The sequence below is a fragment of the Chlorocebus sabaeus genome, chromosome 13, assembly GCF_047675955.1.
Source record: "Chlorocebus sabaeus isolate Y175 chromosome 13, mChlSab1.0.hap1, whole genome shotgun sequence".
NCBI lineage: Eukaryota > Metazoa > Chordata > Mammalia > Primates > Cercopithecidae > Chlorocebus > Chlorocebus sabaeus.
In genome coordinates, this window is record NC_132916.1 from 2,610,676 (window position 1) to 2,637,820 (window position 27,145).

At 48.9% G+C, this 27,145-nt stretch overlaps 1 protein-coding gene across 23 annotated transcripts in view; it reads right to left on the reverse strand.

The window, feature by feature from the left end:
* Positions 1-2,070: 2,070 nt before the first annotated feature.
* KIF25 (kinesin family member 25) overlaps positions 2,071-27,145 on the reverse strand; it is a 67,387-nt gene continuing 42,312 nt past the window's right edge. For 5 of the 23 annotated variants that reach the window (XM_073022258.1, XM_073022256.1, XM_073022264.1 and 2 more), the window contains 6 exons: positions 17,488-17,562; positions 14,303-14,452; positions 8,483-8,659; positions 7,020-7,171; positions 5,094-5,276; positions 2,381-4,676 (listed from right to left, as the gene is read on the reverse strand). In XM_073022258.1, the coding sequence (XP_072878359.1) occupies positions 4,306-4,676; positions 5,094-5,276; positions 7,020-7,171; positions 8,483-8,659; positions 14,303-14,452; positions 17,488-17,562 (1,108 nt within the window). In that variant the 3' untranslated portion in view covers positions 2,381-4,305. The other 18 variants (XM_073022265.1, XM_073022259.1, XM_073022268.1 and 15 more) reach the window with 16 other exon arrangements.

Sequence of the window (27,145 nt, forward strand, 5' to 3'; positions counted from 1 at the left end):
CCAGTGGGAGCCACCGCATCTGGCCTATTTCTCCATTATATTATAGTTACATCATTATATTGATTCTTTTTTTTAAAAAAAGGTGTGCCCTGCTAGATTATACAATCCATGTACAATTTCACTTCAGGATAATCAAGGTATCCTTAAAAATAGGTGGTGTTACGAAATGGAGGCATATCTGTGGGGTTCAGTGCAGGGCTAGGTGGGCTGCCCACCTGTGGCCCCCAAGCTCACAGCCAGCCCGTGCTGAGGGGTGCTGTCAGTGGGAAACACACACCGATTCTGAAGACTTAGTGTGGACAAAAAATCTAGACTATCTCATTAACGTTTTTATGTTGATTTCATATTGACTACACGTTGGAATGATATTTTTGATACAAGAGATTAAATCTGATCTGCGGATTAGTTTATCATCCATGGATCTACAGAGCTGTCATCTGTTCACTGACTGATCATCTACCATCTCTCTACCTATCTATTGTCTAACATCTCTCCCTGATTACATTACAAACCATGAGTTGAAGTGGATGCCTCTGCTTTCAGCCCCACTATTTGGCTGAGTCCTTTCCTGGCAGGGAGAAGCCCAGCATCTCTGTCTTCAGTGCATGATGCCCTGTGCACCTGCCCTCCTGGCCACCCTGACCAAAAACTGGACCCCAGCAGCCTAGGCTGGGTCCCCATCCCCAGTGAGGCAGAATGCTCTGCCCTGGGAAAAGGAGTACAGGAAAAGGCCATTAGCACACTGGACCCTGAACACCCCCTGCCTGTCCCCACCCCTTGCTTTGGGCTCCCTGGAAGGGGGGGGGGGTTCCTACCCTTCTGCCCGCCATGAGTCAGGGCCACCGCAGCTCATGCTCCTCACCTGAGCCACACACGGGCACAGGTTTGCTTGGTTTGTGCTAACTACTAGAAAAGACGTTTTACCTCCCTCTCGCATAAACAAGATAGAGTAAAAAAACATTTTCCTGGCGTTGAAACCATCTGAAAGCTACCAGCTGTGACTCCTCTCCAAAACCTGCTTCGCAGCCTATTCTCAGAGCCAGAATGATTGCTGATAGGAAACAGAGTGTTATTCTTGGTCTGTGCTTGTGACCCGCACCCCCATTCCTCCAAATATGCGCTCCTCCTGGGACCCTGCTCTTGTACCTGTTGGGTCCGAGAAGGCACGTCAATCACTGTGGGCCCAGTGGAAATGGGGGCAGCCCCAGCGGCCATCCTTCCAGCAGAGGATGTGGTGGGCAGCTGTCTTCACCATCCATCCCCTTGTGAGGCAGAGAGGAGCCCTGTGGTGGAGTGGGGCTCAAATGTGCCAGTCCAGCCCCATGGCATGGGAAGTCACAGGCCAGTCTCCAGAGCTGTTCCTTGTCTCCTTTAAGACTCACAACCCTCTGGTCTCACCTGGCTTTGCAGAGGAGGAAGCCGGGCTTTAGAGGCCAAGCAAACCATCCAGGGATGCATCCTGGGAGGTGGCAGAGCCACCATGGAAACCAGAGTCCATCTGGCCCTGGAGTCTGCAGTGGGGAATCCCGGGGGCCGCGTTTGTGTCAAATCAGATGACAGGTGTGAGGCTGGCCCCAGACGCCCCCTCCCTCCCTGACATAGCTCCTCATGCGGAGTGTGGTGGACAACCAAAAACAGTGGTGAAGAGAGCTCGGGGTGAAAGGAAAAGCACAAACTCGAGGAGGCAGAGGTGGCAGCTCTGTGTGAGGCCTGGTGGCTCTGGGGCCGTACATGCTCAGCGGCGCCTCCCCAGAGCTCACAGGTGGGGTCTGCAGTGGACCCAGGCTGACCAGCTCCACCAGGAAGGAGGAGCTCCCACTGTGGGGTGCTCACGCCCCTGCCCTCCTGCCGACGGCCGTTCCTGCCGGCTCCCGAGTTTCCCGGGGCAGGGCCTTTGGGGCCCAGGGTGGCCTCTGGGGAGAGTCTGATGAGGACAGTGAGTGCCTGCTGTGACACCTGGTGGCCGCCACTCTGCAAGGAGCTCCTCTGTGAAGCCTGTTCTGCGTGATGGTCTGGGAGGAGTTGGAGGTCCCATCCACATTCATGAGGGTGCTTTGGAATAAAGCCAGGTTTATCGAGTCCACATGAAACCTGTTTATTTCTAAGCACATATGCATTATAAAGCAATGACAAAACACACAGTTTTAGGAGAAAAACTCATTAATGCGTTCAATCCGGCCTCCTCTTCCCCTCCATCTGGGAGCTGGGCGGCCTCTTTCGGGCAGGGCCTCGCTGGACTTGCCGAGCTCGGATCCCGAAACCCAGGCCCTGCAACGTCTGCCCCAGGTGCCTCTGGCTGGGAGAAATGCACAGAATCACCAGTAACTTCGCGTCACCTCCTTTAGAAAAGAAAAACAACATGCAAGCTGGAAAGAAGAGTGGCATCTGCAAGTGCCAACGTGCCGGCAGCCAGGGCCCGAGAGGGGCAGCTGCAGAGAGGGCTGCCCGGCACCCCAGCGGGAAACTGGCCACATCTGGTAGGCTCCTGGGATGCGGGGTCCGGGGGGGGTGAGCAGCCCGTCACTAGCACCCCTCGCCCGGGTCTGGGAGGGTCAGCAGCCGGTCACTAGTACCCCTCGCCCAGTTCCGGGAGGGTCAGCAGCCGGTCACTAGCACCTGTCACCCAGGTACGGGAGGGTCAGCAGCCGGTCACTAGCACCCCTCGCCCGGGTCTGGGAGGATCAGCAGCTGGTCACTAGCACCCCTCGTCCAGGTCTGGAAGGATCAGCAGCCGGTCACTAGTAGCCCTCGCCTGGGTCTGGGAGGGTCAGCAGCTGGTCACTAGCACCCGTCACCTGGGTCTGGGAGGGTCAGCAACCAGTCACTAGCACCCCTTGCCCGGGTCTGGGAGGGTCAGCAGCTGGTCACTAGCACCCGTCACCCGGGTCTGGGAGGGTCAGCAGCTGGTCACTAGCACCCGTCACCCGGGTCTGGGAGGGTCAGCAGCTGGTCACTAGCACCCCTCGTCCAGGTCTGGAAGGATCAGCAGCCGGTCACTAGTAGCCCTCGCCTGGGTCTGGGAGGGTCAGCAGCTGGTCACTAGCACCCGTCACCCGGGTCCGGGAGGGTCAGCAGCCGGTCACTAGCACCCCTCGCCCAGGGAAGCTGCAGGCCTTCTCACACCCCTGTGTCCCGGGAATTGGGAGGCATGAAGTCAGCCCTATGGTGAGTCTGCAGGTGACCCTGCGGTGCGCTCGGCCCCCTGGGACTGCGTTTTCCAGAGCTCCCTCATGCCCACACCTGCTGTTCACGGCCCTGTGGCTCCCTCAGGCTCCACTGGGGTAGGGGCTGTGTGCCCAGGACTTCTCCTCCTGGGGGAATTCTGTCACTTCCTTTTCTTCAGGACCCGTAGCAAGGGTTAAGCGGGACAGATGGAAACCAAAACCAACGGAGAAGGCAGGGAGAGCTAAGGGGAGGAAAAGTGCAGACCCCAGAGGCGAAGGCCGGGGCTCCCTGAGGGAACTGCTGGCTCTCGGGCACTGTGTGCCCTGTGGTGCCGCCCCTGAGATCACGGTGGGCTGTCCACCCAGCCTAGGTTGCCCCGTCTCTCGGTTGGGGCTGCAAGCTTTGGAATCCAAGAGTACCAGGTGGTCTCTGTCTTAGAGGCAGAATCCAAAAATATGATTCTGTGAACAGCCCCGTTATTCACTGTGTGGAGGAAGCCAGTTTGCCATGAGAGGGGGAAATACCTCACAATGAGAGACAGGGAGAGTGTCTGGAACATTCTGGCCTCCCCGAGTCCCGAGCACCAGCGGCCCCTCCACCACCTCCCAGGGTGACCCTCCCAGGAAGGAGGAGCCCCCACTGTGGTGGCCACGTGCCTCTGCCGTCCTGAGGTGGCCGTTTCTCAGGACAGGGCCTACAGGGCCCAGGGCCACCTCTGGGGGACTCTGCCTGGACCCTCAGCCAGGAAGCCCAGCCCTGGCAGAGGCCACCTTGCAGCAGCAATGCTTCCTCGGGTCCTCCCTTTCAACCGGTCTGGAGTCTGAGTGGGGGGAGGGGGCACTAACTGAGCTCCTCTGCAAACTGCAAAGCCCAGATCCAGCCACAGCTGGATGACTCCGCACGGAGGCCACCTGTGCCCCACCTGGCACTGATGCTTAATCTGCTGCGTCCAGGCTTCTGGCACTTGCCCCCAAAAGACCCAAGGAACTTGCAGCCTAAGCAGGTCCATACAGCTGGAGGGACCCATGCCACATATACAGCAGCAGCCTAGAGCGCCCTCAGCTGCCCTGGTGGACTCCCTGGTGAAGAGAGGGGCCAGGGCTGCCACCCTTGAGAAACTGAGTCCGACCAGGAGGCAAGTCACACACAGACCGAACAAGTAAGCAACCGGGCCGAGGTGAGACAGCGCCGGAGAATGACCAGCGTGCCGTGGGAGTGCCAGCTAGCCACAGTGAGGGCACAGGAGGTGCAGGGGGTACATTGGTGGCCCTCGAGGACGTGCAGGCTGGACGTGTGTGCACGTGTCCTGGGGCACGTGGTCCCCCATCCTGGGGGATTTTGGGAAAAACGGTTACCAAGGCAGTCCTGAAGGAGGTGCGTGAGCCTGCTGTTCCGGTACGGGATGTGGCCGCGGTGCTCTGACAAAGCCCCCAGGACGTCTGCCAGGGCCGCAAGGCTGCGGTTGATGCACGCTGTCTCCCTCAGGGCCGACCCGGTCACCCCGGACACACCTGGGACAGGACAGGGACCGCCACGCACCATCACCATTTGCACCAAGACAGAAGGCAGGAAAAGCAAAACCAGCTCCTTGGGAGGAGCGGCTTTCAGGCAGGTAGAGGGGAGGCCATGGACGGGACAGGCATTAGAGCGAGGGTCTTTCATGGCTCTGCTCACAGCTCAAAGCGAGCTCCTGCTGGGAACTCAGGTTTTCTCTTCCCAGAGGGCCAGCGTGAGGAACACGACTCTCGGGTTGCCGAGGTAAGAGAACCAACCCCTGAGAATGTAATGGGGATTTGGAACTCATCTGTGGAGGGGGAAACGCCTGGCCCGCCCAGAGCTTCCCAGGCTGCCTGGCTGTACACCCAGCTCCATCAGATCATAGGCTTCTGCAGCGTCCACCCCCCAGGGAAATGCCTGCCCCTGCTCACCAATGCACTCGCTGCCCGCCAAATCCACGAGCTGCAGCCGGGCCTGCACCTGCTCCGCACGCCCTGCGGGGTCCCCGGGAACCGGCTGTGGAGCTGAGGCCCCTTGAGAAGTTCTGCGGCTCCTTCCTGCCCTTCCTGCCTCTGTTTGCTCCCTGGGGAGGGTAGCACTGCAGGCTTGGTCTGCTGCAAGGGGAGCAACGAGGAGGAAAACAGCTGCATGAAGCCATGAGGCTGTGCTTTGCCTCGGTCAAGGCTGAGAAGCTTCTGAACTGCACCCTCCCGCCCACACCTCCCACCCAGTAAGAAGTGGGATTTCAGCAGAGGTCCAGGGGACAGTGGCTTCTCGGGGGGAAAACACAGCAAGTTAGAAAGCAGCTTTCTTCACTGTGGAAGGTTGAACTAATGCCTCATTGGCCCAAAGGAAATCAAATAATGCTTCTTAGAAAGACTTGATAATGATGTTAATTAAAATCCCACTCAGAAAACCTATGAGCCCTTTTAGAAATAAATTCTACAATCTGCTTGATAATCTTCCACACAAATCCTAACAAAAGGGCTCTTCATTTTAATGCAAATGTCTTTGTAGTGTGTTATTCCTACACAAACTTCTTAGGGTTTTTTAAAAAGCAAGATAACATTTACTCACTATGTAAAACATAGAAAGTACATACAATTTTTTTTTAAGGACATGAAATCCAGTCTTATTCCCACCACCAAGGGCAGCCACGCCTCCCCTGTATCGGGAGTGTTTTTGGTAGAGATTGTTGGTGCTCCCTAAACATCAGGCGCCTGTGCCTTGCCAGCCCCCTGTGGGTACAAGGCCCTGTGCCCAGCTGTGGCCTGCTCTGGGCTGCCAGGGGCTACTGTCAGCACGTCCCCGCCACCTCTCCTTCCGTTGCCCGAGCAACCTTGGAGGTCACATGTTTCAAGTGCCACGGTGGCAAGACGGATGGGGAACGAACGTTCAGCCACACTGCCACTCGATACAAGTGAGAAATGGCCTTTCCCATGTCAACCCACTGAGACCAGGTTTCAACGGGACTACAGTCTCATGTTCCGGCCCCAGACCCATGGTTCTCCAGGTGTGGTCCCCGGAGTCATGCTCTTGCAGGAACACACATTTGGGGTCTGGTCCCAGCCCTGCTGAACCTGAGCATGGGTGGTGTCTGCTGTTTGTTCCCACCACCTGCTGCAGGGGATTGGACGCAGCTCAAGTTGGAGAGCTGCAGCCCAGGCTTCACAGGCCTTTGTGTTCTTTCTGATACATTACGTAACTGGAATCATTTCATCTACTGCACAGTTTGTAACTTGGGTTTTAAACTGAAACTACACTCATTGTTTCTTCCATGACAAACGCATGTACCCCAAGGTGTATTATGCCCTGCTTTTCTCTCTGCGTTATATTTTATTTAGCAGAGTGTTTTCCTCCCTCCCGTTCTCACTTTTTCTTCTCAGCCCGTGGTCCCAGTGGCCTTTTCGGTTTGGGATGCAGATAGTGAAAAAGTGTGGCTGGTATTCCCATGCTGGGTCCCGTGAAAGGCCTTGGATGCTGCAGGCACGCTGATTTTTCTTCTTCTTCTTTTTTTGACAGAGTTTTTGCTCTGTTGCCCAGGCTGGAGTGCAATGGCACAATCTCGGCTCACCGCAACCTCTGCCTCCTGGGTTCAAGCAATTCTCCTGCCTCAGCCTCCTGAGTCACTGGGATTACAGGTGTGTACCACCATGCTCAGCTAATTGTAGAGACACGGTTTCACCATGTTGGCCAGGCTGGTCTCAAACTCTTGACCTCAGGTGATCCACCCACCTCAGTCTCCCAAAGTGCTGGAATTACAGGCGTGAGCCACTGCGCCTGGACTGATTTTTTTTTTTCTCCTTAAGTGGGTTTTTCTATTACTTGCCACTGACCAAGCACAAATAGTGACTTACCAATACTATCAGAGCAGGCGGCTGTTGTTAGAGTCACCGTAATTATCAGGTGAGACCTGGAGGAATCCGCGTGCACCACGGTGGGGTGCTTTGCTCTGAGCTGCAGACCTCCACGAACGAGCTCCATCAGTTTTGAGGCGCTGCCGACAGCCCTACAGACAAGGCAAGCAGTGGGGAACACAGCACGGGCAGCCCCCCTTACCCAAGGCGACTTCCAAGCCGCCTCAGCTCCTCTCACATGAGCCACACATGCCAATGGGGGACTAAAGCCAGTCCTGGGCACAACAAAACATGGTAAAGCAAACTTTCCTTTTGAGGCCTAACCAACCTATAGCATCTCTAATCTCTAACCCTGAAATAATGGACTGCTTCCGAACAAAATCAGAGGTTGCTAACCTTTTCAACATCAACTATTCCTTTATTTATTAGAGCCTCCAGGGACCATGTTTTAAAAGTATTTTGTGTATCAAATCTGATTTATGAAATAAAGGTTTAACCCATTTCCCCATGTTAGTGGATGAGATAGACTGCCAATCAGAGCTCTTAATCAGCAGCAGATAACATTCCCATCACAGCTGTCAGTCAAAGGCTCAAATTTCAGGTGACTTTGTGTGACCGTATCAGGGTTGCACGGATGATTTCCTTCAGCTCTGTGAAATATTCGGCATGGCTGGCGGACCCTTCCCTTGCTGCCTCCGGGGCCCAGGATGGGCAGCCTCTCCGGGCCCTCACTCGTGGGGAGGGTTCCCTCTGTCACCTCCCAGCTGCACCCCCACTGGGGCAAACCCAGCACATGCATGTGGATTTGAAAATAGGGAACTTTGAGGAAAATACTTAATATGGGGGATCCTCACTTCTACAAGAGGATTCATTATCGTAGTCTATGAAATACTGATAATTACAAATGTGGATAAGTTCATCTCTCCTAGCCTGAGTGGGGTGGGCAAGTTCTTTCACCTCTGCAGGCCTGCTTCCTCATCTGTGAGATGGGATGACGCCCATCCAAGGTGCTCTTACGAAGATTTTTTCAAAGCTACGTTTATTTGTTTATTTAATTTTGATTGTAAAAATATTTTTTTTACTTTTATCTCTAACAGCTTTAAGATATTAATAACGTATGAAAATGGTATATGTTTAAAGTATACACCTTGATATTTTGATATGTGACTACATTGTGAAATGATCACCCATTCCAGCTAATTAACAAATATATCATCCCGACATAGCCACCTTTAAAGAAAGATCATTCTTACAGCAAATTGACAGTTGTGCAACACATACGAAGCATGAAAACACACAAGGAACCATTCAGTGACAAGGAGCACTGATTGGGCCACCACGGCCGATTCTCCTTGGGATCCTTAGGCGTGGGGAGCTCGTTTAGAGACGTCCAGCCTCCTGACCACGGGGCAGGTGCCATTCTCACTCAGAGGCCAGCAGCACAGGGCAGGTGCAGTACTCACTCAGAGGCCAGCAGCGCAACCTCTGTTCGTCCGTCCTTGGCTGTCATCACCTCACGCTTGACCCCTGACACTGCTGCAACAGTGTCTTTGGCCAGAAGGTCAAAAATGTCATTATTGTAAACTTCCACTATGGAGACTTCAACCTTTGGGCTTCTTGAGGGATTTTCCGAAATGAGCCTGCGGGAAAACATGCAAGAGAAACTTACAGAAAGTCTCACAGAGTGATTTTCAGTGTAAGCCAATCACAGCTCCAGACGCCTGGGAGGATGCCCAGTAAGACTGCTGGGGTCTGAGCAGAGGGTGCACGTTACTCACCCCAAGATCACTCGGGGAAAGGGGGTGTGCCATTTAGGTTGTAGGGTGAATACGTGTCTTGGGAGCAGTTACTTTATCAGAGTTATATTTAAACCAACAGCTTTGCAACCAGAACACTGAGGATTCTAAATACACAGGGCAAAGAAGCCTGAATATCACATGGCTGTGGTCTAGAAATTACCACGCCCCATTGATCGATCACTGCAGACACCCAAGGCAAGGTGCAAGGATGTTCGGGCCTCTAGCACTTCTCCAGTGATGGGGTTTGCTTATTTTAAAACTTTTCCACTTCAGGGAAGCTTGAGTCCAGAGTTCTTTATTCCAATTCCACTTATGCCTTCCAACTGCAACTTTCCTGCAAACAAGACCCATCAAACCAACTCCGGCTCTTTAAAAAACAGCTGCACAGCTGGGCGCGGTGGCTCACGCCTGTAATCCCAGCACTTCAGGAGGCCGAGGCAGGTGGATCACGAGTCAAGAGATCGAGACCATCATGGCCAACCTGGTGAAACCCCATCTCTGCTAAAAATACAAAACTTTGCTGGGCGTGGTGGTGTGTGCCTGTAGTCCCAACTACTTGGGAGGCTGAGGCAGGAGAATCGCTTGAACCTGGGAGGTGCAGGTTGCAGTGAGCTGAGGTCGCACCACTGCACTCCAGCCTGGCGACAGAGCGAGACTCCATCTCAAAAAAGAAAAGCAGCTGCACATCTTAGTTTGCTCCATGTTTTAAAGAACTATGTGCTGACTGTAGGAATGTTTTTGAATAAAGATACTACAGAGAGAGAGAGAGAGAGAAAGAAAACTGTAATGCCACAACAAGGAAAAGGTGAGTGCTAACCCTGGATTCCCTCCCTTCCTCTCTCCTCCCTCTGGCTTTCTGGTTTGTCTCTGACAAAACTCCCCTTCCAACCTTGTCACCAAATAACAAAGGCCTCTTTCTGTCTGCTGGAGGTGGCTGCCTCTCTACCACGTGCAAGGTGATGTCAATCCCACGGTGAACACTGTGCTTTTCTTGTTCCTAAGGCTATTCTGAGAACCGGGCGGGAAGTCCCGAGTGACAGGGTGCTATCTGTACTCGAGGGAAAATCCAGGCGGGATGTTTCCCACCCAGGCGCTGCCAGGCTGAGGTTTTCTTCTAGATCTAGAGGAGTTTTGTCTTCTAATGATAAACAGTAAAGAAAATGATGAAGACTAAAATGAAAGAGAAAGTAAGTGAAACTCTTAAGGTAAAAATCATTATTGGCAAAGCATCAAGATTTGGATTTGGTAGGTTCAGCACTGGGGTTAGGTGAGAACACTCTAAGAAGAGGGAGTGCAATAGTGAAAAATGAGGTTAGCTACAGATTTTATTTTACTTTATATTCATTTATTTTTTTGAGACACAGTCTCGCTCTGTCACCCAGGCTGAAATGCAGCGGCACATTCTTGGCTCACTGCAACCTCTGCCACCCAGGTTCAGTTGATTCTCCTGCCTCAACTTCCTGAGTAGCTGAGATTACAGGTGCCCGCCACCACGCCTGGCTAGTTTTTGTATTTTTAGTAGAGACAGGGTTTCGCCGTGTTGGCCAGGCTGGTCTCGAACTTCTGGCCTCAGGTGATCCACCCGCCTAAGCCTCCCAACGTTATGGGATTACAGGTGTGAGCCACTGTGCCCAGCCTAGAGTTTTTACATTCTCCTCCTCTCCACACGTTAGGCAAAAATGCACCACATAGCCAGAAACTTAACCTCCACACTTGGGCCCATCCTTTATGTGACAGTTTGTTCTTTGAGCGTCGCAAAACCTAAGTTAGAAATTTCTCAATTACATAATACCGAGGAGTTAATTTGAGAGATTTCCCACAAGTAATTTTTGGGCTGTTGACTAGATTCTAGGGACAACAGTGAAAACCACAAGCTTCAGTCTTAGCCTTTAAGCAGCAAAGTGTTGAGAAGGAGACACACAGGTAAAGGACTCCAGGTCCTGTGATGAACGGGTGTGATTCAAATGCACCTGCAGCTTCCCTGACTCTCTGGGGAGGGGAGGGGCGGAGCCATGCTTTCTCTCTGCCATCTGTTCCTGCCCATTTCCTACTGGGTCATAATTACCCGTTTCCACTCTAGACTTTTTAAAAGCAAAAAATTGATCACATGCACTTTTGGATCCCTTGTGCCTCTGACAGTGCGTAGCAGGTAGAGAAACACCACACACTCCTGTTGATAAGGATGACAGTGGAGACCAGTCGGGAAGGAGGCGGTGTCAACAACCAGGTTTAGAGGGAAGGAGAGGGGTGTGCAGAGCCAAGGAATCCAGGCAGTAGCATTTTATTTACTTTAAAACAACAGGAAATGGCTTCTCTGGTGCCTTCAGCAATCTAAGAGTAGTGGTTTTCAGGGTCAAGGGTTCCTGTAAACTATCTCCGACATCAGCACTGACGTCACTGTGGTTGTGTATCATTTTGGGCAGAGGGCCGTTTGCAACTTGAGTCACGAACACCCAAGCTCACCCCCAGCCCTGGCCCAGCGCACCCCTCTCCAGGTGTGGATGTGATGAGGGAGGACACGGTCCGTGTCTGCTCCGATTCTCGTTTCTGCAAACGAGGAAAGTGAGGTATAGGGAGAGTAGGGCCTTGCCTGGGGCCACTCACTTGGAAGAGCAGAGATTCTGAGACTCAGACTGAGGGATTCCAGTGCCCCAAATCACTGTGCCCTGGAGGGAGACGCACAGCACCCGAGGCTCAGAACAGGAAAACCATTTTGGAAACGAGGCGACTGAAACGCTTGCCAGTAATGCGATGGGCCCATTGGTAACTCTGATTATCCGGTTTCTGGAGAGGCCCAGCCGACTGGCCATCGTCCTGATGGATCTCCCCTAACATTTTTAGGCAGCTAACAGCCCTTCCCAGCGCTCCCTCAGCGCAGTTCCCGCCCCGGCAGCGCTGCTCCCGCTCCCCCCACTCTGGCAGCGCCGCTCCCGCTCCCCCGCAGCCCTCTGCCATCCTGGATATGCTTCCATAGGTCAAAGTATGAGGCCTGCTCTCACTGGCTGTGCATCCTGTGTCTCTAAGCCCAGCTGAGGGCGGAAATGGCCCTGGAAACAAGCATGCAGCTCAGGCTGGGAACACTAGGAACCCGACCTCTGGGAGGTGCTGCCTGGCCACATCGTCTCCTTCCACCAGGGTGACCCCTCTCTCACAGATGAGAAGAATCTCATCTGTTGGGCAGGGGGGTCTGGAAACTCCCACCATTCTCTCCCACCTTCTACCTCAGTTCCCCAGTGCTCTTGCCTGAGCCTTTGTTTCTGGAACTTAAAGAGTTTGCTGAGCAGAAGGAAAAATGACTGGTCGAATATTTAATGACATGCACCACCCATGTAAGCTCAAACTCCTGACCTCGTGATCCCCCTGCCTCGGCCTCCCACAGTGCTGGTGTGTCCGGAATTGGTGGGTTCTTGGTCTCACTGACTTCAAGAATGAAGCTGCGGACCCTAGCGGTGAGTGTTACAGTTCTTAAAGATGGTGTGTCTGGAGTTTGTTCCTTCTGACGTTCGGACGTGTTTGGAGTTTCTTCCTTCTGGTGGGTGCATGGTCTCACTGGCTTCAGGAGTGAAACTGCAGACCTTCACAGTGAGTGTTACAGCTCATAAAGACAGCGTGGACACAAAGAGTGAGCAGCAGCAAGACATATTGTAAAGAACAAAAGAATAAAGCTTCCACAGTGTGGAAAGGGACCTGAGCGGGTTGCCACTTGGCGATAGGCAATAGTCTCACCGCTTGGCAGTACTCTGTATCTAGCTAACCTAGTGGGGACTTGGAGAACTTTTCTGTCTAGCATTCTGTGTCTAGCTAAAGGATTGTAAATGCACCAATCAGCACTCTGTGTCTAGCTTAGGGCTTGTAAATACACCAATCAGTACTCTGTCTAGCTCAAGGTTTGTAAATACACGAATCAGTACTCTGTATCTAGCTAACCTAGTGGGAACTTTGAGAACTTTTTTGTCTAGCACTCTGTGTCTAGCTACAGGATTTTAAATGCACCAATCAGCACTCTGTGTCTAGCTACAGGATTGTAAACGCACCAATCAGCACTCTGTCAAAATGGACCAATCAGCTCTCTGTAAAATGGACCAATCAGTTCTCTGTAAAATAGAATCAGTTCTCTGTAAAATGGATCAATCAGCAGGATGTGGGTGGGGTCAGATAAGGGAATAAAAGCAGGCTGCTGGAGCCAGCAGTGGCAACCCGCTCGGGTCCCCTTCCACACTGTGCAAGCTTTGTTCTTTCGCTCTTTATAATAAATCTTGCTGCTGCTCACTGTTTGTGTCCACGCTGCCTTTATGAGCTGTAACACTCACTGTGAAGGTCTGTAGTTTCACTCCTGAAGCCAGCGAGACCATGAACCCACTGGTAAGAACAAACAACTCCAGACACACTGCCTTTAAGAGCTGTAACACTCACCGGGAAGGTCTGCAGCTTCACTCCTGAAGTCGGCGAGACCACAAACCCACCAGAAGGAAGAAACTGCAGACACATCTGAAGGAACAAACTCCAGACACACCATCTTTAAGAACTGTAACACCATGAGTGTCCACGCTTCGTTCTTGAAGTCTGCGAGACCAAGAACCCACCAACGCTGGACACGCTGGGATTACAGATGTGAGCCACCGCACCCAGCTGCTGAAACGACTTTTTACTATTTTTTTTTTCTAGGACCAATTTTGTTGGTGAAATCATGACACAGGCAGTGGGTCTCTTTCGAAAATGTGCTAACAGTCGGGAGCATCTTCACAGGCCATGTTGGCTGGACCCCTAAAGAGAAGTAGATGCATACACTCCTGATGGCGGCAGGAGGAAGGGCGATGGAAGAATGGGAGTTTTCCCTCTGTGTTTCCCATTCCAGGACAGAAAACCTCCATCTCCCATCATCCCCCACCTCCACCCCTACCTAGGGAACCCTCTAACTCTGGATCTCTTTCAAGAAGTTTTGTCTTAGCCAGGCACGGTGCCTCATGCCTGTAATCCCAGCCCTTTCAGAGGCCAAGGCGAGTGGATCACCTAAGGTCAGGAGTTTGAGACCAGCATGGACAACATGGCGAAACCCCATCTCTACTAAAAAAACAAAAATTAGCTGGGCGTGGTGGGGCACACCTGTGATCCCAGCTACTAGGGAGGCTGAGGAGGGAGAATTGCTTGAACCCAGGAGGCACAGGTTGTAGTGAGCCGAGATCGCACCATTGCACTCCAGCCTGGGTGACAAAGCAAGACCTTGTTGCTAAAAAAATTAAAGACTCAAAAAAGTTTTGTCTTAATGATAGAATCTGAACAAAATTTCATCACAGGAATTGGTAGCAATAAGGCCCAGAAGTATGGAAGCGCTTGGTAGTGTTGAATGTATCTGATGAGGTTATGGGGTTTGACCACCTTCTTCAAAAAAAAGTGGTAATAATTTTTGCCGTGTGATAACCAAGGTGCTGACTGCCTGGCTTCCCTGCCATATTTCTCTGCCCCACTCATCACCATCAGCGGTACCTGAAGAGCTCCTCAGCTGCTCTAGGGATAATTCCTAAGTCACTCTGTGGGTCAAGCGGCAACACAGGGCCGTCGTCCGAATGGGGTCCCAACATGGTATAGCTCTTCCCGCTGCCCGTCTGTCCATACGCCATAACACAAACATTGTACCTAAAATTCAGAGCAGATTCAGTCCAACAAAACACACGGAGGGCTGGTGCCAAGAAGATTCCAGGAAAAATTTTCACTTGTCTGAGAAACTTCAATAAATTTCATTCCCTATTCCTCTGTTACTCCATTTCTTATAAATTACGTTTTCATTTAACCACAACTATTTTTTTTTTGCATAATCCATCCTGGTTGCTATCTTGTTGTACAATATTGGATTAAACGGTATTTGCACTGACACACACACACAGCATGGGTTCATCCTTCCCTGTTTCTCCTGGGCATTTCCATCTCCCCATTCTCCAGCTCAGCATCCACACAGGGATTCTGGCCTTAGCAAGGCCTTCCTAAATCCGCATACCTTCACTGTAACTATCTTTTTTTTTTTTTTCTTGAGACGGATTCTTGCTCTGTCACCCAGGCTAGAGTGCAATGGCTCAATTTTGGCTCACTGCAACCTCTGCCTCACGGGTTCAAGCGATTCTCCTGCCTTAGCCTCCCGAGTAGCTGAGATCAGCCCAGCTAATTTTTGTATTTTTAGTAGAGACAAGAGTTTTGCCATGTTGGCCAGGCTGGTCTCAAACTCCTGGACTCAAGGGATCCTCCTGCTTTAGCCTCCTAAAGTGCTGGGATTACAAGCATGAGCCATTTTGGTATATGTTTTCATACAAAAACTATTTTTGTACTTTGTAACTGGAAGGGACTTTGAGGTGTTCATGTCCACAGTCAATCCACATGTGCTGAGGTCCTCTCTGTGACAGTAGCACCTGCTGCCTCTTGGCCCCAAGACCCTCGATTAGCTGACTGCAGCTTATTTCAGAGAAGATAAGAACTGCCAACAGATCCCCACATTTCCTTCCAGTTGTGCTGTTTAGCCCAAAGCATGAATGGGAGGATCGGAAATATTTGGAAGACTATTTAAAATAAGTATGATAGAAAATCATCTTCTCCGTCATGATGTTGAAGATGTTCGTGGCTGTAAAGGTGTGGGTTCACCTGGCCTGATGCTAAGTGGGTTCATGCCTCAGAGCAGGATCTCCAGCCTGACCCCTCGTCCAAGTCACCTGGGGACATTCAGCAAGTCCTGCACTCAGAAATTCTGACTTAACTGGTCAACTGTGACTCCGATTTATCAACACCGGTTTAACGTGGTGCATCCACCACAAGTCAAACAAATAACGGTTGTTGTTTTGACAAAATGATTGCGAGACAGCGTTCTCATTGACTGACATCTAAATCGCCCCGAGAACAGGACAGGAAAAGCAGCAGAGCCCAGTCCTGGGGCTGACCGTTCGAGTCACTAGGGTTGACTGTTACATTCCAGCCACAAGAGCCTGGAAACCACATGCTCCCGCCAAACTGATCAGGCCGTTGCCATCCTGCGAGTTTTCCTTCCAGGATTAAAAAGTCTCAAGGCATGCATAACAAAACCCCACTACAGGCTACGTCTCTTCCGGCTTCCCTGAATTCATTTACATGCATTTCTTTGTGTGGAGAATATCTTTGACCACAACGGATAAATGGGTTCTTACAGGGGTCTTTCAACCATTTAAGAATGTAGAGTAAAAGGAAACTTCCTGAAGAAGGAGGCTGTAAACCAGAAATACAATTCTAAGGGCCCCCAGCCATCTGAATGGACTTCCTCCTCGGCCAGGGCACTCTAAAATTTTACCTCAGAGGCTGGTTCAGGCCATGACAGGAAGTGGGGGCTGGACAGGCCTCATGACACCCTCCAGCGTTAACATCGACACAGACCTTACATCTGATAAGAAACATCTATGATCTGTTCTCTCTGAAGCTGCCACATGAAGGCTTCCTCTGCAAATAAGAACTTTAGTGTCCATAATCCTTTACCTTAACCCAGACATTCTGGAGCCAATGTATTTCTTAAATGAACTGGATTGAAGTCTCATGTCTCCCTGAAATGTATAAAACCAAACTGTGCCCAACCACCTTCGGCACATGTTCTCAGGACCTCCTGGGCTGTGTCCTGGGCACGGTCACTCATATTTGGCTCAGGATAAATCTCTCCCAATATTTTACAGAGTTTGACTCTTTTTGCTGACAAGACTCAGAACTTAAACTAACTCCATCTGTTTCGCGTTATCCTGGAAAGGCAGTTCTGGCAGTGATCACTGTGACCACGATGTCTTTCTTATTTCTGGAATCTGCTTACTTAAAAGATGCCTGTTTGAAAGGAGACTCCCCTATCATTTTCAAAACCATTTCTTCAGATGGGTATAAAAATTCCAACCTTCTGGAGGAAGAGTTGAAGCAGCAACTGCATCATGATTGGCAGAGCCGCCCCGCGTGCGTGCGCGGTCAGACGCAGGAGCTTCCTGAGTTGACCTGCTGGTCGGATCATGCGCCTTTGGGGCGCGCAGCACACTGTGTAATTGCAGTTTCTAGGTCCTTGAGGTTCCTTGTGGTTGGCTGTGCAGAAGCCTTTGCTGGACAAATGCAAGTAAGTCTTCGTCAGGAACTTGATGTGGATTTCTGCCAGAAAACTGAGATTCTTCAAAATGCCCCAGAGTGGAAAGTATGGGCTTAAGGTGTCTCCATTAAGTAAAAAAATATTCTTCATTCCTAATTTATGACCCACTGCCTTTGACATCAGTAGTTGTATATTGCAAGAATAGAAGGCTGATTCCCAAAGGGAAAAGTCCCTAAATCTGATGTTAACATTCCTTACAGATTTTTTTTTTTAAATTCTGAAATATAAAAGAATCCCAGAGAGAATGGCAGCTGCATTCACAGGCTTAAGCCCACATACAATGTAACTAAAATGGAGTTTGGAATCCCAGGTGGATATACTCATTTAACAAGCGTTCTCCAAATCATTCTCACTGCTTTTCCCAGGGTGTGGAGATAGTCTCCATGGATGCAAGCGGAGTCCATGCTAGGTGACCCATGGACATGCTCTGCAGTGCTGTAAAATGCTCAGACTCTAATGCGACATTCTCTCTCCACAGCACAATGAAGCTTCTTTACATTCGAATGTAACTATGATAACTGGCCTTCAAAGTATTTTCACTCACCCATCCAAGAGAGACGTGAGTAGGGGGCACACATCTCCAAAGACCGCACTCTGAGACTCTGCTGGACCATAAACCCTGAGAGACAAAGGGAAAATACTGCATTAACAGAAGCAGAAAGCTACTATAGCGTATGCAGACTCAGAAACCTGGGAACACAATGCCCCCGTGGACTTCCCATCCCCCCAACACCATCGGAATTCTTCAACAAAAGATTAATCTGTGTTATTTTTCAAGATAACAGAGGTTAAGAAAAAGATACTACTTTCTGCTATGAAAATGTAATGAGCATAAATGAAGTGACAAATGCTTGCAAGATAGGAGGGAAGGAACGGGAGGGGAGGGGGGAGGAGAAAGGAGAGGAGGGGGGAAGGGAGGAGAGAGGACGGGGGACAGGAGGGAGGAGGGGGAGGGGAGAAGAGGGGAGGGGGGGGGGAGGGGAGGGGGGGAAGGAGGGAGAGAGAGAGAGGGACAGAGGGAGGATATAATTATCCCATAACTAAATCGGCTCTACTGTGGAGGGCCCAACAGTAACAATGTCAAACTCACACTCTGGGCGATATTTGATATATAACATTTGCTTTTTGTGTTCGAGCTTTTAAAAATCTTGTTTTCCTAGGCCCCAGGTCAGTTCAGCAGAACTTGAATCGATATCATGGGATTGGATGTCTGCTCTGCAAAGGAAACTTCATGTGGTTCTGGGTCTATAAACAGGTACAAACAAAACAAAATAGGAAGCAACGTCCAAAAAATGCCGTTTCCTGCACAATTTGAAAGCAGCCTGGAGCACACTGAGAGAGCAGGCTCCCTGGCAGCTGCCCAGCAGTGGCGGTTGGTTGCGCTTGGTCAGGTCTGCTTTGATGTGAAACTCAGTTTCCTGAACTACAGGTTTTGACTTAGCTGGAACCACGTTTTTTCCTTTCTTCATTTTCAAGGGTGTCCTGTCGCTCAGTTGATCGATGTCATCTCCAGCCACGGGATTAATTTTACACAGAGTGGGGACCCTTATGAGGTGTTGCCATATGCATGATGTAGAGGGTACGGTGAGCACTGTGTGGGAAGATGCTCAGGGCTGAGATCCTTTTTAACTTTTCACTCAGAAAATACACCAAGATACAAAAGTAGAAAGAATAGAAAAGTCAGCCCCATGTGCACATTGCCCGGCTCCAGACCCAGGCCTGGCCTGCTTCTCACGCTGAAGCTGACCTGAGGTCCGTTTCATCTGGGAAGGCCAGGACAGCTCCAGACCCAGGCCTGGCCTGCTTCTCATGCGGAAGCTGACCTGAGGTTCATTTCATCTGGGAAGGCCAGTACATCTGTAAAGGATGATGACTTTAAAACATAACAGTATTCCCACGACCATGCCTTAAAAATGAATGTTAGTTATTCTTTAGCACCATCCCAAAGTCAGTGTTTGCATTTCCTCAGTTGTCTAGTAAGTTTCTTTTTCCAGTCAGTGTTTTAGAAATAATAATTCATCATGGCATCTACACTGCACAGGGTTGCTGCCTTCTAAGTCTCCTAATCTATGGCAAGGGTTGGCAAACTTTTTCTCAAAAAAACCTAGATAGTAAATATTTTAGGCTTTGTGAACATCTTACCTTTAAAGAACACTGGAGTTTTTCCCAGTAATGGAAGGGAAAAGTCCAAGATGCCGACTACCTGCAATACTCTTTATCTGCAATACTCTTTTCCTGCAGTACTCTTTACCTGCAATACTCTTTTCCTGCAATTCTATTTACCTGCAATACTATTTACCTGCAGTACTCTTTACCTGCAATACTCCTTTCCTGCAATGCTATTTACCTGCAATACTATTTACCTGCAATACTCTTTTCTTGCAATACTATTTATCTGCAGTACCCTTTTCCTGCAATACTATTTACCTGCAGTACTCTTTACCTGCAATACTCTTTCCTTGCAATACTATTTACCTGCAGTACTCTTTACCTGCAATACTATTTAATATTGCATTGAGCTATGATTGGCTTATGCAGTTGGACAAAAGAAATCAATTAGTGACATAAGAATCAGAAAAGATAAAACAATTTCCCCTTGGAGCTAACACGGCCATACATCTGAGAAATCCAAATTCAAATGACAAAGAAAATTACTAAATCAATACAATAATTTAACAAAACAGCAGGTCATAAAATTAATGTGAAAACATCAATAGCCTCTCTATATACAAATCGAGTTAGAAGCCATGCTGGGAGATGAGACTCTAGTAGTGATAGCAACAAAAATATGCCTAGGAATAAACTTAATAAGAAATGTTCTAATCCTTCATAAAGAAAATGATAAAAGGCTCCTGAAAATACATGATTAAACTCAAATAAGTGAAAAGTCACAGCATGTTCCTGAATAGAAGAGTCAACTCATGAAGATGCCTGTTTTTCCAAAGTTAGTTTATAAACTTACCTCAATTCCCCCAAAATACTGTATATGCTGTCAGGTTTTTCCTGGAGCTCCACAGTTATTATAATTTTTTTTTTTTTTCCCAGCAAAATAGAAGAGTGAGAATAGAAAGAAGCCCTGGAAAATAGAGCAAGTGGGATGGGGTGAGCCCAGACACTGGAACCTTCTCTGAGACTCTATCTACAACAGCTTGGTCTTGCTGCGTGAATTAGTAAGTAGGCCGAAGGAAGAGGGGGAAATGCCAGACAGACACAACTGCATGTGGCAATGGGTCAGATAAAGGGACATCTCAGATCGGTGGGGAGAGAGGTGTTTTAGTAAGTGGTGATACAGGCTGGGCACGATGGCTCACGTCTGCAATCCTAGCACTTTGGGAGGCCAAGGTGGACAGATTGTTTGAGCCCAGGAGTTTGAGACCAGCCTGGGCAATGGGCAAAACTCCATCTCAATATCCTTTTTTTTAATAAATAAATTTTAAAATATTATTTTAAATTAATATTTTAAAATATAAGTGGTGTTGCAGTAAATGAAGAGATTTAAAAAGATAAAACTGGATCAATTCTTTATAAAATGGACTAGGACACATTCCTAACAGACCACAAGTTTAATGAAAACCATCCGGCCATGCATGTCCCAGCAGAGTCCACGGGTGGGTTCTTCTAGAACCTGGCAGCCTTTTTACCTATGAGCATGTAAAAACGTACGTGTGGCTCAAAGACATCAGAAGCAGACAACAGACTGGGAAAGTAGTTGCAGCTTAAATATCTCTGCTATATCAAGTGCTCCTAGAAATACAGAAAGGAAAGGTCAGTCTTTGTAGAGAAAATAGCTAGAGAAGTGAAGAATGCACAGAAAAAAAAAAAAAAAAAGATGCAAATGACGGAACCACATGAAAAGACTCAACTTCGCTCTGAAGAGATGCTACACAGAGAACCCGTTTCTCACCCACAGACCAGAACAACCCATGCATCTGACCTTGTGCTCCGTGGGGATGTGGAGGGAAGCTGGCCTTGCCCATGTGGCTGTCTGCGGAGGAGGGGCGGTCCTGGTGCTAGTGGGAAGCTGGCCCTAGGACCTGGCACTCCCAGCACCCACCTCCCACAGTCATGCCCAGCCACAGCCAAGGCTCCTGTGTTCGGAGCCTGTCAGTCTCATTCTTTTTCTCCATAAATTTGACCATTTTTCCCCCAACCTGGAACCTCCTTTCCCTTTTTCTTTCTCTCTCTCTCTCTCTCTTTTTTTTTTTTTTTTGAGACAGAGTCTTGCTCTGTCGCCCAGGCTGGAGTGCAATGGCCCGATCTCAGCTCACTGCAACCTCTGCCTCCTTGGTTCCATCGATTCTGTCTGCCTCAGTCTCTCAAGTAGCTGGGACTCCAGGTGTGTGCCACCATGTCCAGCTAAATTTTGTATTTTAGTGGAGACTGGATTTCACCATGTTGCCCAGGGTGGTCTCAAATGACCTCAGGCAATCTGCCCGCCTCTGCCTCCCAAAGTGCTAGGATTACAGATGTAAGCCACCACCCCCAGCCTCCTTTCCCTTTTTCTCTGCCTGGTCAACTCCTGGTTAGCTGAGCTGTTGAGCCCCGGGTTGAGGGCCTCCCCGATCTCTGCCTCCCACCCCGCTGCTGTGTTGGTGGCTTCTGTGCTCAGCGCAGCCTCCCGGGCACCGTCCTTACAGCTCTAGGTCTTGGTGGCAAAAATGCTGCCTTCCTCTCACCTACATCCCTTGTGTTTAACAGGGTGCCTGGCACATAATAGGTGCTCAGAAAATGCTTGCACTTGAATGACTATAGAAATTTAACACAAATGTGTCGGTTAGGAATATCGTATTGTAAATTCCTGTTCTACAAGAACACAGCCAGGAGTGTCCTTCAGCCTCCTGATCAATGAGTTATTCTCAAAACAATGAACATGACTTATTTCTTTTCTCCTTGCATTTTGAATCAATGGCATTAGTTTTGTTTGTCTTTTTTTTTAAATAATATTTTTTATTTCACGTAGAAAATATACCTTCTTCTGACCCTGGGCCTATTAATATTTTTTCTGAATAATAAGAATTGAACTTTTCCCCTCATACAAATTTATTTTTACAATAAGTTAAGGGCTGAAGGTGTTGGAATTTTTTTTTTTTCGAATGGAAATAAAATATTTTGACGTTTATTACTTCCATAAAAAGCTGTTATAAAAACCAATAATGTTCTGATTTCATAAGAACCATATGCTCCACTGTTTCTAGAAACAAGATGATCCCGAATGCTAAATGGTATTACCCCAGAATAAATTCTTGCAGAGATTTACATTTAAAGTCTCCCTTACCTCTATAGATAGACAACAAGTTGCACAAATTCTTCTATTTTCTGTTCACTTCCAGCAGCACAATTTTGACCTTTCCCTTCGACCCTCAGTGTACTCGTACTGAGACGGAGCCCTCTGAGAAGACGTACGTCGGCATGACCGGTGCTGCTCCACTTCCTTCTTCCCCGAACAAGGTCACGTGAGCCCGAGGGTGGTTTCCTCACCACAGCACCCTTGCCTGTGCTTCTCCACGGACCTAAGCAGCAGCCTGGTGTCATCCAAAGACTGGACCTTCTGCTCAAATCCACCGCTTACTAAAAGCCATCCTTTCACTAGACTGGGCAGTGGTGCCCCCCGCAGCTTCCTCCTCAGGTCCTCCTGGGATGATCAAAGGCCTGGAAGGAGTTGGAGACTCTCAAGGGCTACGTGAAGGTGACGTATGTAACTAAACTCCACCCAGCTCAAGCTTTAGCCACTCTGTGACTCTCCTGCCCACAGGAATTTCTCTGTCACTCAGCACTCGGCCACACACACTGTGGGACTCTGGCTGCTTTGCAGTGATGGCCGACACCCACACCCTGTGTGTAAGCCGCGTGGGGAAACGATCATACTTTAAACTTTTTATTCCTAATCCGACCCTACTCTATTCCTTCTCTGCAGCTCTGCGCTAAGCACCCGAAGGTGCTCATTAAATCTTTCAGCACTTTAACCAAAGGGTGCATTTGGCTCTAAACATTCAACCCAATCCTTTATCAGTAGGCCACATGCTTCCTTAAACTGGTGCTGTTTACTTCCCAAGTCAAGTCTAGCAAAGGACAAGGATTGGAGGTGGGGTTTGGAGGAAGGAAAAAGCTTTTACCACAATGTATCTACCACCGACACCAGCTGACATGGTCCAGCCATCATCCAGCAAGCCCACGATTTAAACACAATCTAAATGAAATGCTCATTTCTTGGGATTCAAGGTAAGACCTTGTCCCCAGCCCCACGGAGCTCCTGTTCCAGTTGGGAAGACGACAGTAGAAGCAGATACTACAATGTGCCAAACACTATTCCAACACATGAAGCAGGGGCAGGAAATGAGAAGTCGGAGCAGCTGCCTCCCACCGAGGGACACGGAAACTGAGAATTCCTCACGAAGGAGACATTCCCAAGACAAACCCCCAGGTCCTTCATCAGTGAGTGTCCCCACGTCTCAGATGAGTTTCCGGCCTTTGTTGGGATGCCTGTCCCACCTAAACCTCCAGAGCCGAGTCCAGGCTCAAGGCCTCTTCCCCAGAGGTGCTTCCCTCATTAACTGTTCCATTCCAAACATTCCTTTCTTTCTTTCATTTTTTTTTTTTGGAGACAGAATCTCACACTGTCATCCAAGCTGGAGTGCAGCAGCACATTCTCTGCTCACTGCAACCTCCGCCTCCTGGGTTCATGCGATTCTCCTGCCTCAGTCTCCCAAGTAGCTGAGACTACAGGCGTGCGCCACCATGCCCAGCTAATTTTTGTACTTTTGTAGAGAGGAGGTTTCACCGTGTTGGCTAGACTGGTCTCGAACTCCTGACCTCAGGCGATCCACCCGCCTAGGCTTCCCAAAGTGCTGGGATTATAGGCATGAGCCACCACACTCAGCCTGGCTGGTCTTGAACTCTTGACCTCAGATGATCCACCCACTTTGGCCTCCCAAGGTGCTGAGATTACAGGTGTGAGCCACTGCACCCAGCCCCGAACATTCCTTTCTTCTCCATTCTTGGCCAATTATGTCACCTATTTTGATTGCTTCACCTTATTCTGCCAATGTTGATATTACCTATCATTGTAAAGATCTCCCAAGCCCCCCATCCCAAGCCTAGGTCTCAACTATGGTATAAACTCCTGGAAAGAGTCGGGCCAACCCCATTTCCCTCCTTACCTAGCCCAACACCAGATTACTCTGAAGCACAGTTAAAAAAAAAAAAAAAAAAAGAAAAAAAGAGAGGTTTTTACTTAGATTATTCCCCTGCATAACTGAGTTATCAAGAGAGGACAAAATCAATAGTGGAAGAAAGGTCAGCCCAGTGAAGGACTGCTGAAAAAACTGTGTGTCACAAGGAAGCGAAGTTCCACAAATGTTTGCATAAACAAACATGATGAAGCTAAGCCATGGGGTCATTACTGCAAAGTGCTCATAAATTTGCTTCTTTTCTACACTGATAAAAAGTATCATTTTTCTCTATACTGTTTTTAAGTGCAGAAACATAAGAAAAAGCTCTTGCACGTGAAGACTGGCTTTGCTCTTACAAATCCCTTGAACCAAATCCCTTGAACACACCAGTGTGTGAAAGTTTCCTCAGGAAGCTACTTTATTACGTGTGAAACTGATGAAAATTTTCTTGAATATTCGTAGTGAGATTTTAAAATATGATTATTTTAGGGGAAAAATCAAGTTATTTGGTTTTAGAGATACAAAGTAAAATGTTTTTCAGTAAATAAATAATACAAATGCATGAGACTATACAGATTCTAATATTATTGCAATCCTTGAGTAATAACATGCATTCTACAAAATGCACTATCTCTGAAGCTCTAGATCTCAACACATGGCGGCTAAGATACTACAACTCCCTTTCTCTTCCCTAACCAACACATAAGTAATGCAACATAAAATAGAAACAAAATATGCTTTTAAATATGCTGCTGACATTGAAGGGAAAAAAGAAAGGAAACTGGCTGGGCGTGGTGGCTCACGCCTATAATCCTAGCGCTTGGGCGGCTGAGGTGGATGGATTACTTGACGTCAGGAGCTCAAGACCAGCCTGGCCAACATAGTGAAACCCAGTCTCTACTAAAAATACAAATATTAGCTGGGCATGGTGGTTCACATCTGTAATCTCAGCACTTTGGGAGGCCAAGGTGGGCAGATCACTTGAGGTCAGCAGTTCCAAGACCAGCCTGGCCAACATGGTGAAACCCTGTCTCTACTGAAAATACAAAAATTAGCCAGGTGTGGTGGTGCATGCCTGAGGTCCCAGCTACTCGGGAGGCTGAGGCAGGAGAATCTCTCAAACCCAGAAGGCGGAGATTGCAGTGAGCTGAGATTACACCACTGTACTCCAGCCTGGGCAACAGAGCGAGACTCTTTCTCAAAAAAAAAAAGAAGGAAACTTTTTAGGTGCAAGAAATGAAGAGTGGAAAAAGGCTGAGTAGAAGGCTTGAACTGACACTGCAAGCACCCAGGCTGAGAAACCAATCCAGACAGAAGCAACAGGGCTTACAAGCAGGGTTTCTGCCCTCTGGAGACAGGAGGCAGGACACGGAGGTGCCATGGTTGTGCAAGTCCAGGGCACTCAAACATAGGCCTAGTCCCATTTTCACCATTTCAAGTGTGCCGTGCAGGGGCCTCAAGCTCATTCACACTGTGGGGCTTGCGTCAGCCTCAGCCATCCCCGGAGCCCACTCTGTCCACTCGCTATGGGGTCTCCTGGAGTTTCACGTTGGTCCTTTCTGTTGCTGCGGTGTCAAGTTCACCCGTCTCTCTCCTGCATCCCAACCAGTACGTTCGTGTCTCCTCGATGGTATTTCTTTCATCTCTAGAAGTTTTATTTGGGTCTTTTAATAATTTTTCATATCTCTTCTCAACATGTTTACATTTTCCTCTACTTCCTTGAACACACAGATTTATAATAACTGTTTTCACCTTCTTTACTATCATTTGTATTATTTCTCGCTCTATTTCCGTTGTCTGAGTTTTCTCATTAGAGATCATATTTTCCTACTTCCTTGAATCATGTCTGGTAATTTTTGATGTCAGACTTTGCTAATTACTCCTAATTGGGTGCACCATGTTTTGGCCCTCCTATCCCAGTAATTTTTCTTCAGCTTTATTATGGGATGCCAGCAGTTACTTGGAAACAACTTGATTCCTCAAGGCTTGCGTTTAAGTTCTGCCACGTGGCACCAGCAGCCTTCATTCCAGGGCTAACTTCTCGCTCGACCCAAGGCCTCGCGTATCACGAGGTATTTCTGCCCTGGCGGGAGCACTCACAATTCCCAGGCCTGTGTGAGCTCTGCGGACTGTCTCCCAGGCTTCTCCCCAGTGGTTCTTTCCCGGCCTCGTCCTTCTTCCCGCTCCTGTGCTGGACAGTGCTCAGCTGAGGCTTGAGGGGAGCCCTCTGCCCTTCTCCAGATGTGACCCTATCAAGCAGCACAGTCTGCTGCTAGGGAGAGGAAGAGGCCTCGGGCACTGACGTCCTTCCGAGGAGCAGGAGGGCAGAGCCTGGGAGCAGGACCACTCAGCCAGCCCTTGGTAGCTGAAGGAGGATGAGCAGGGATTTGCAAAGGCCACACACATTGCTTCTGAGCCTTCCAGGGCTCTCCTACCACCCTGGGAATACACCACGACCTGGTGCCGAGGAAGGCATCTGACAGAAAGCCTTATAGTTAGTTGCTATCATCACAATGAAATTACTGTCAACAAACTGGATACCTAAAAAAATGTCGATTTACTTAAAACGATGAACATATGGATGACAGATGTCCCTCGACTTATGATGGGGTTGCAACTTGAGAAACCCATTGTAGGTTGAAAATATTACAAGTTGAAAATGCATTTGATACACTTAATTTACCAAGCATTGTAGCTCAGCCTAGCCTGCCTTAAATGTGCCCAGAACACACACATTAGCCTACAGGTGGGCAAAGTCACCCAATGGAAAGCTTCTTGTACGCTTAAGTGTTGACTGTTTCACGTAGTTTATTGACTACTGTACTAAAAGCAAAAACCAGAAGGGCTGTAATGGTCCTTGAGGCACAGTGTCTACTGAATGTGTATCTCTTTCGCACTTTCCTAAAGTTGAAAAATCGACATCAGGGACCGTCTGTATTTACAATCACAATTAGTCAAAATGATAGGATAAATCGCACATTTCATTACTCAAACCCCAATGCAAAACTTGTTCTTTTAATGTGGAAGTTTGCT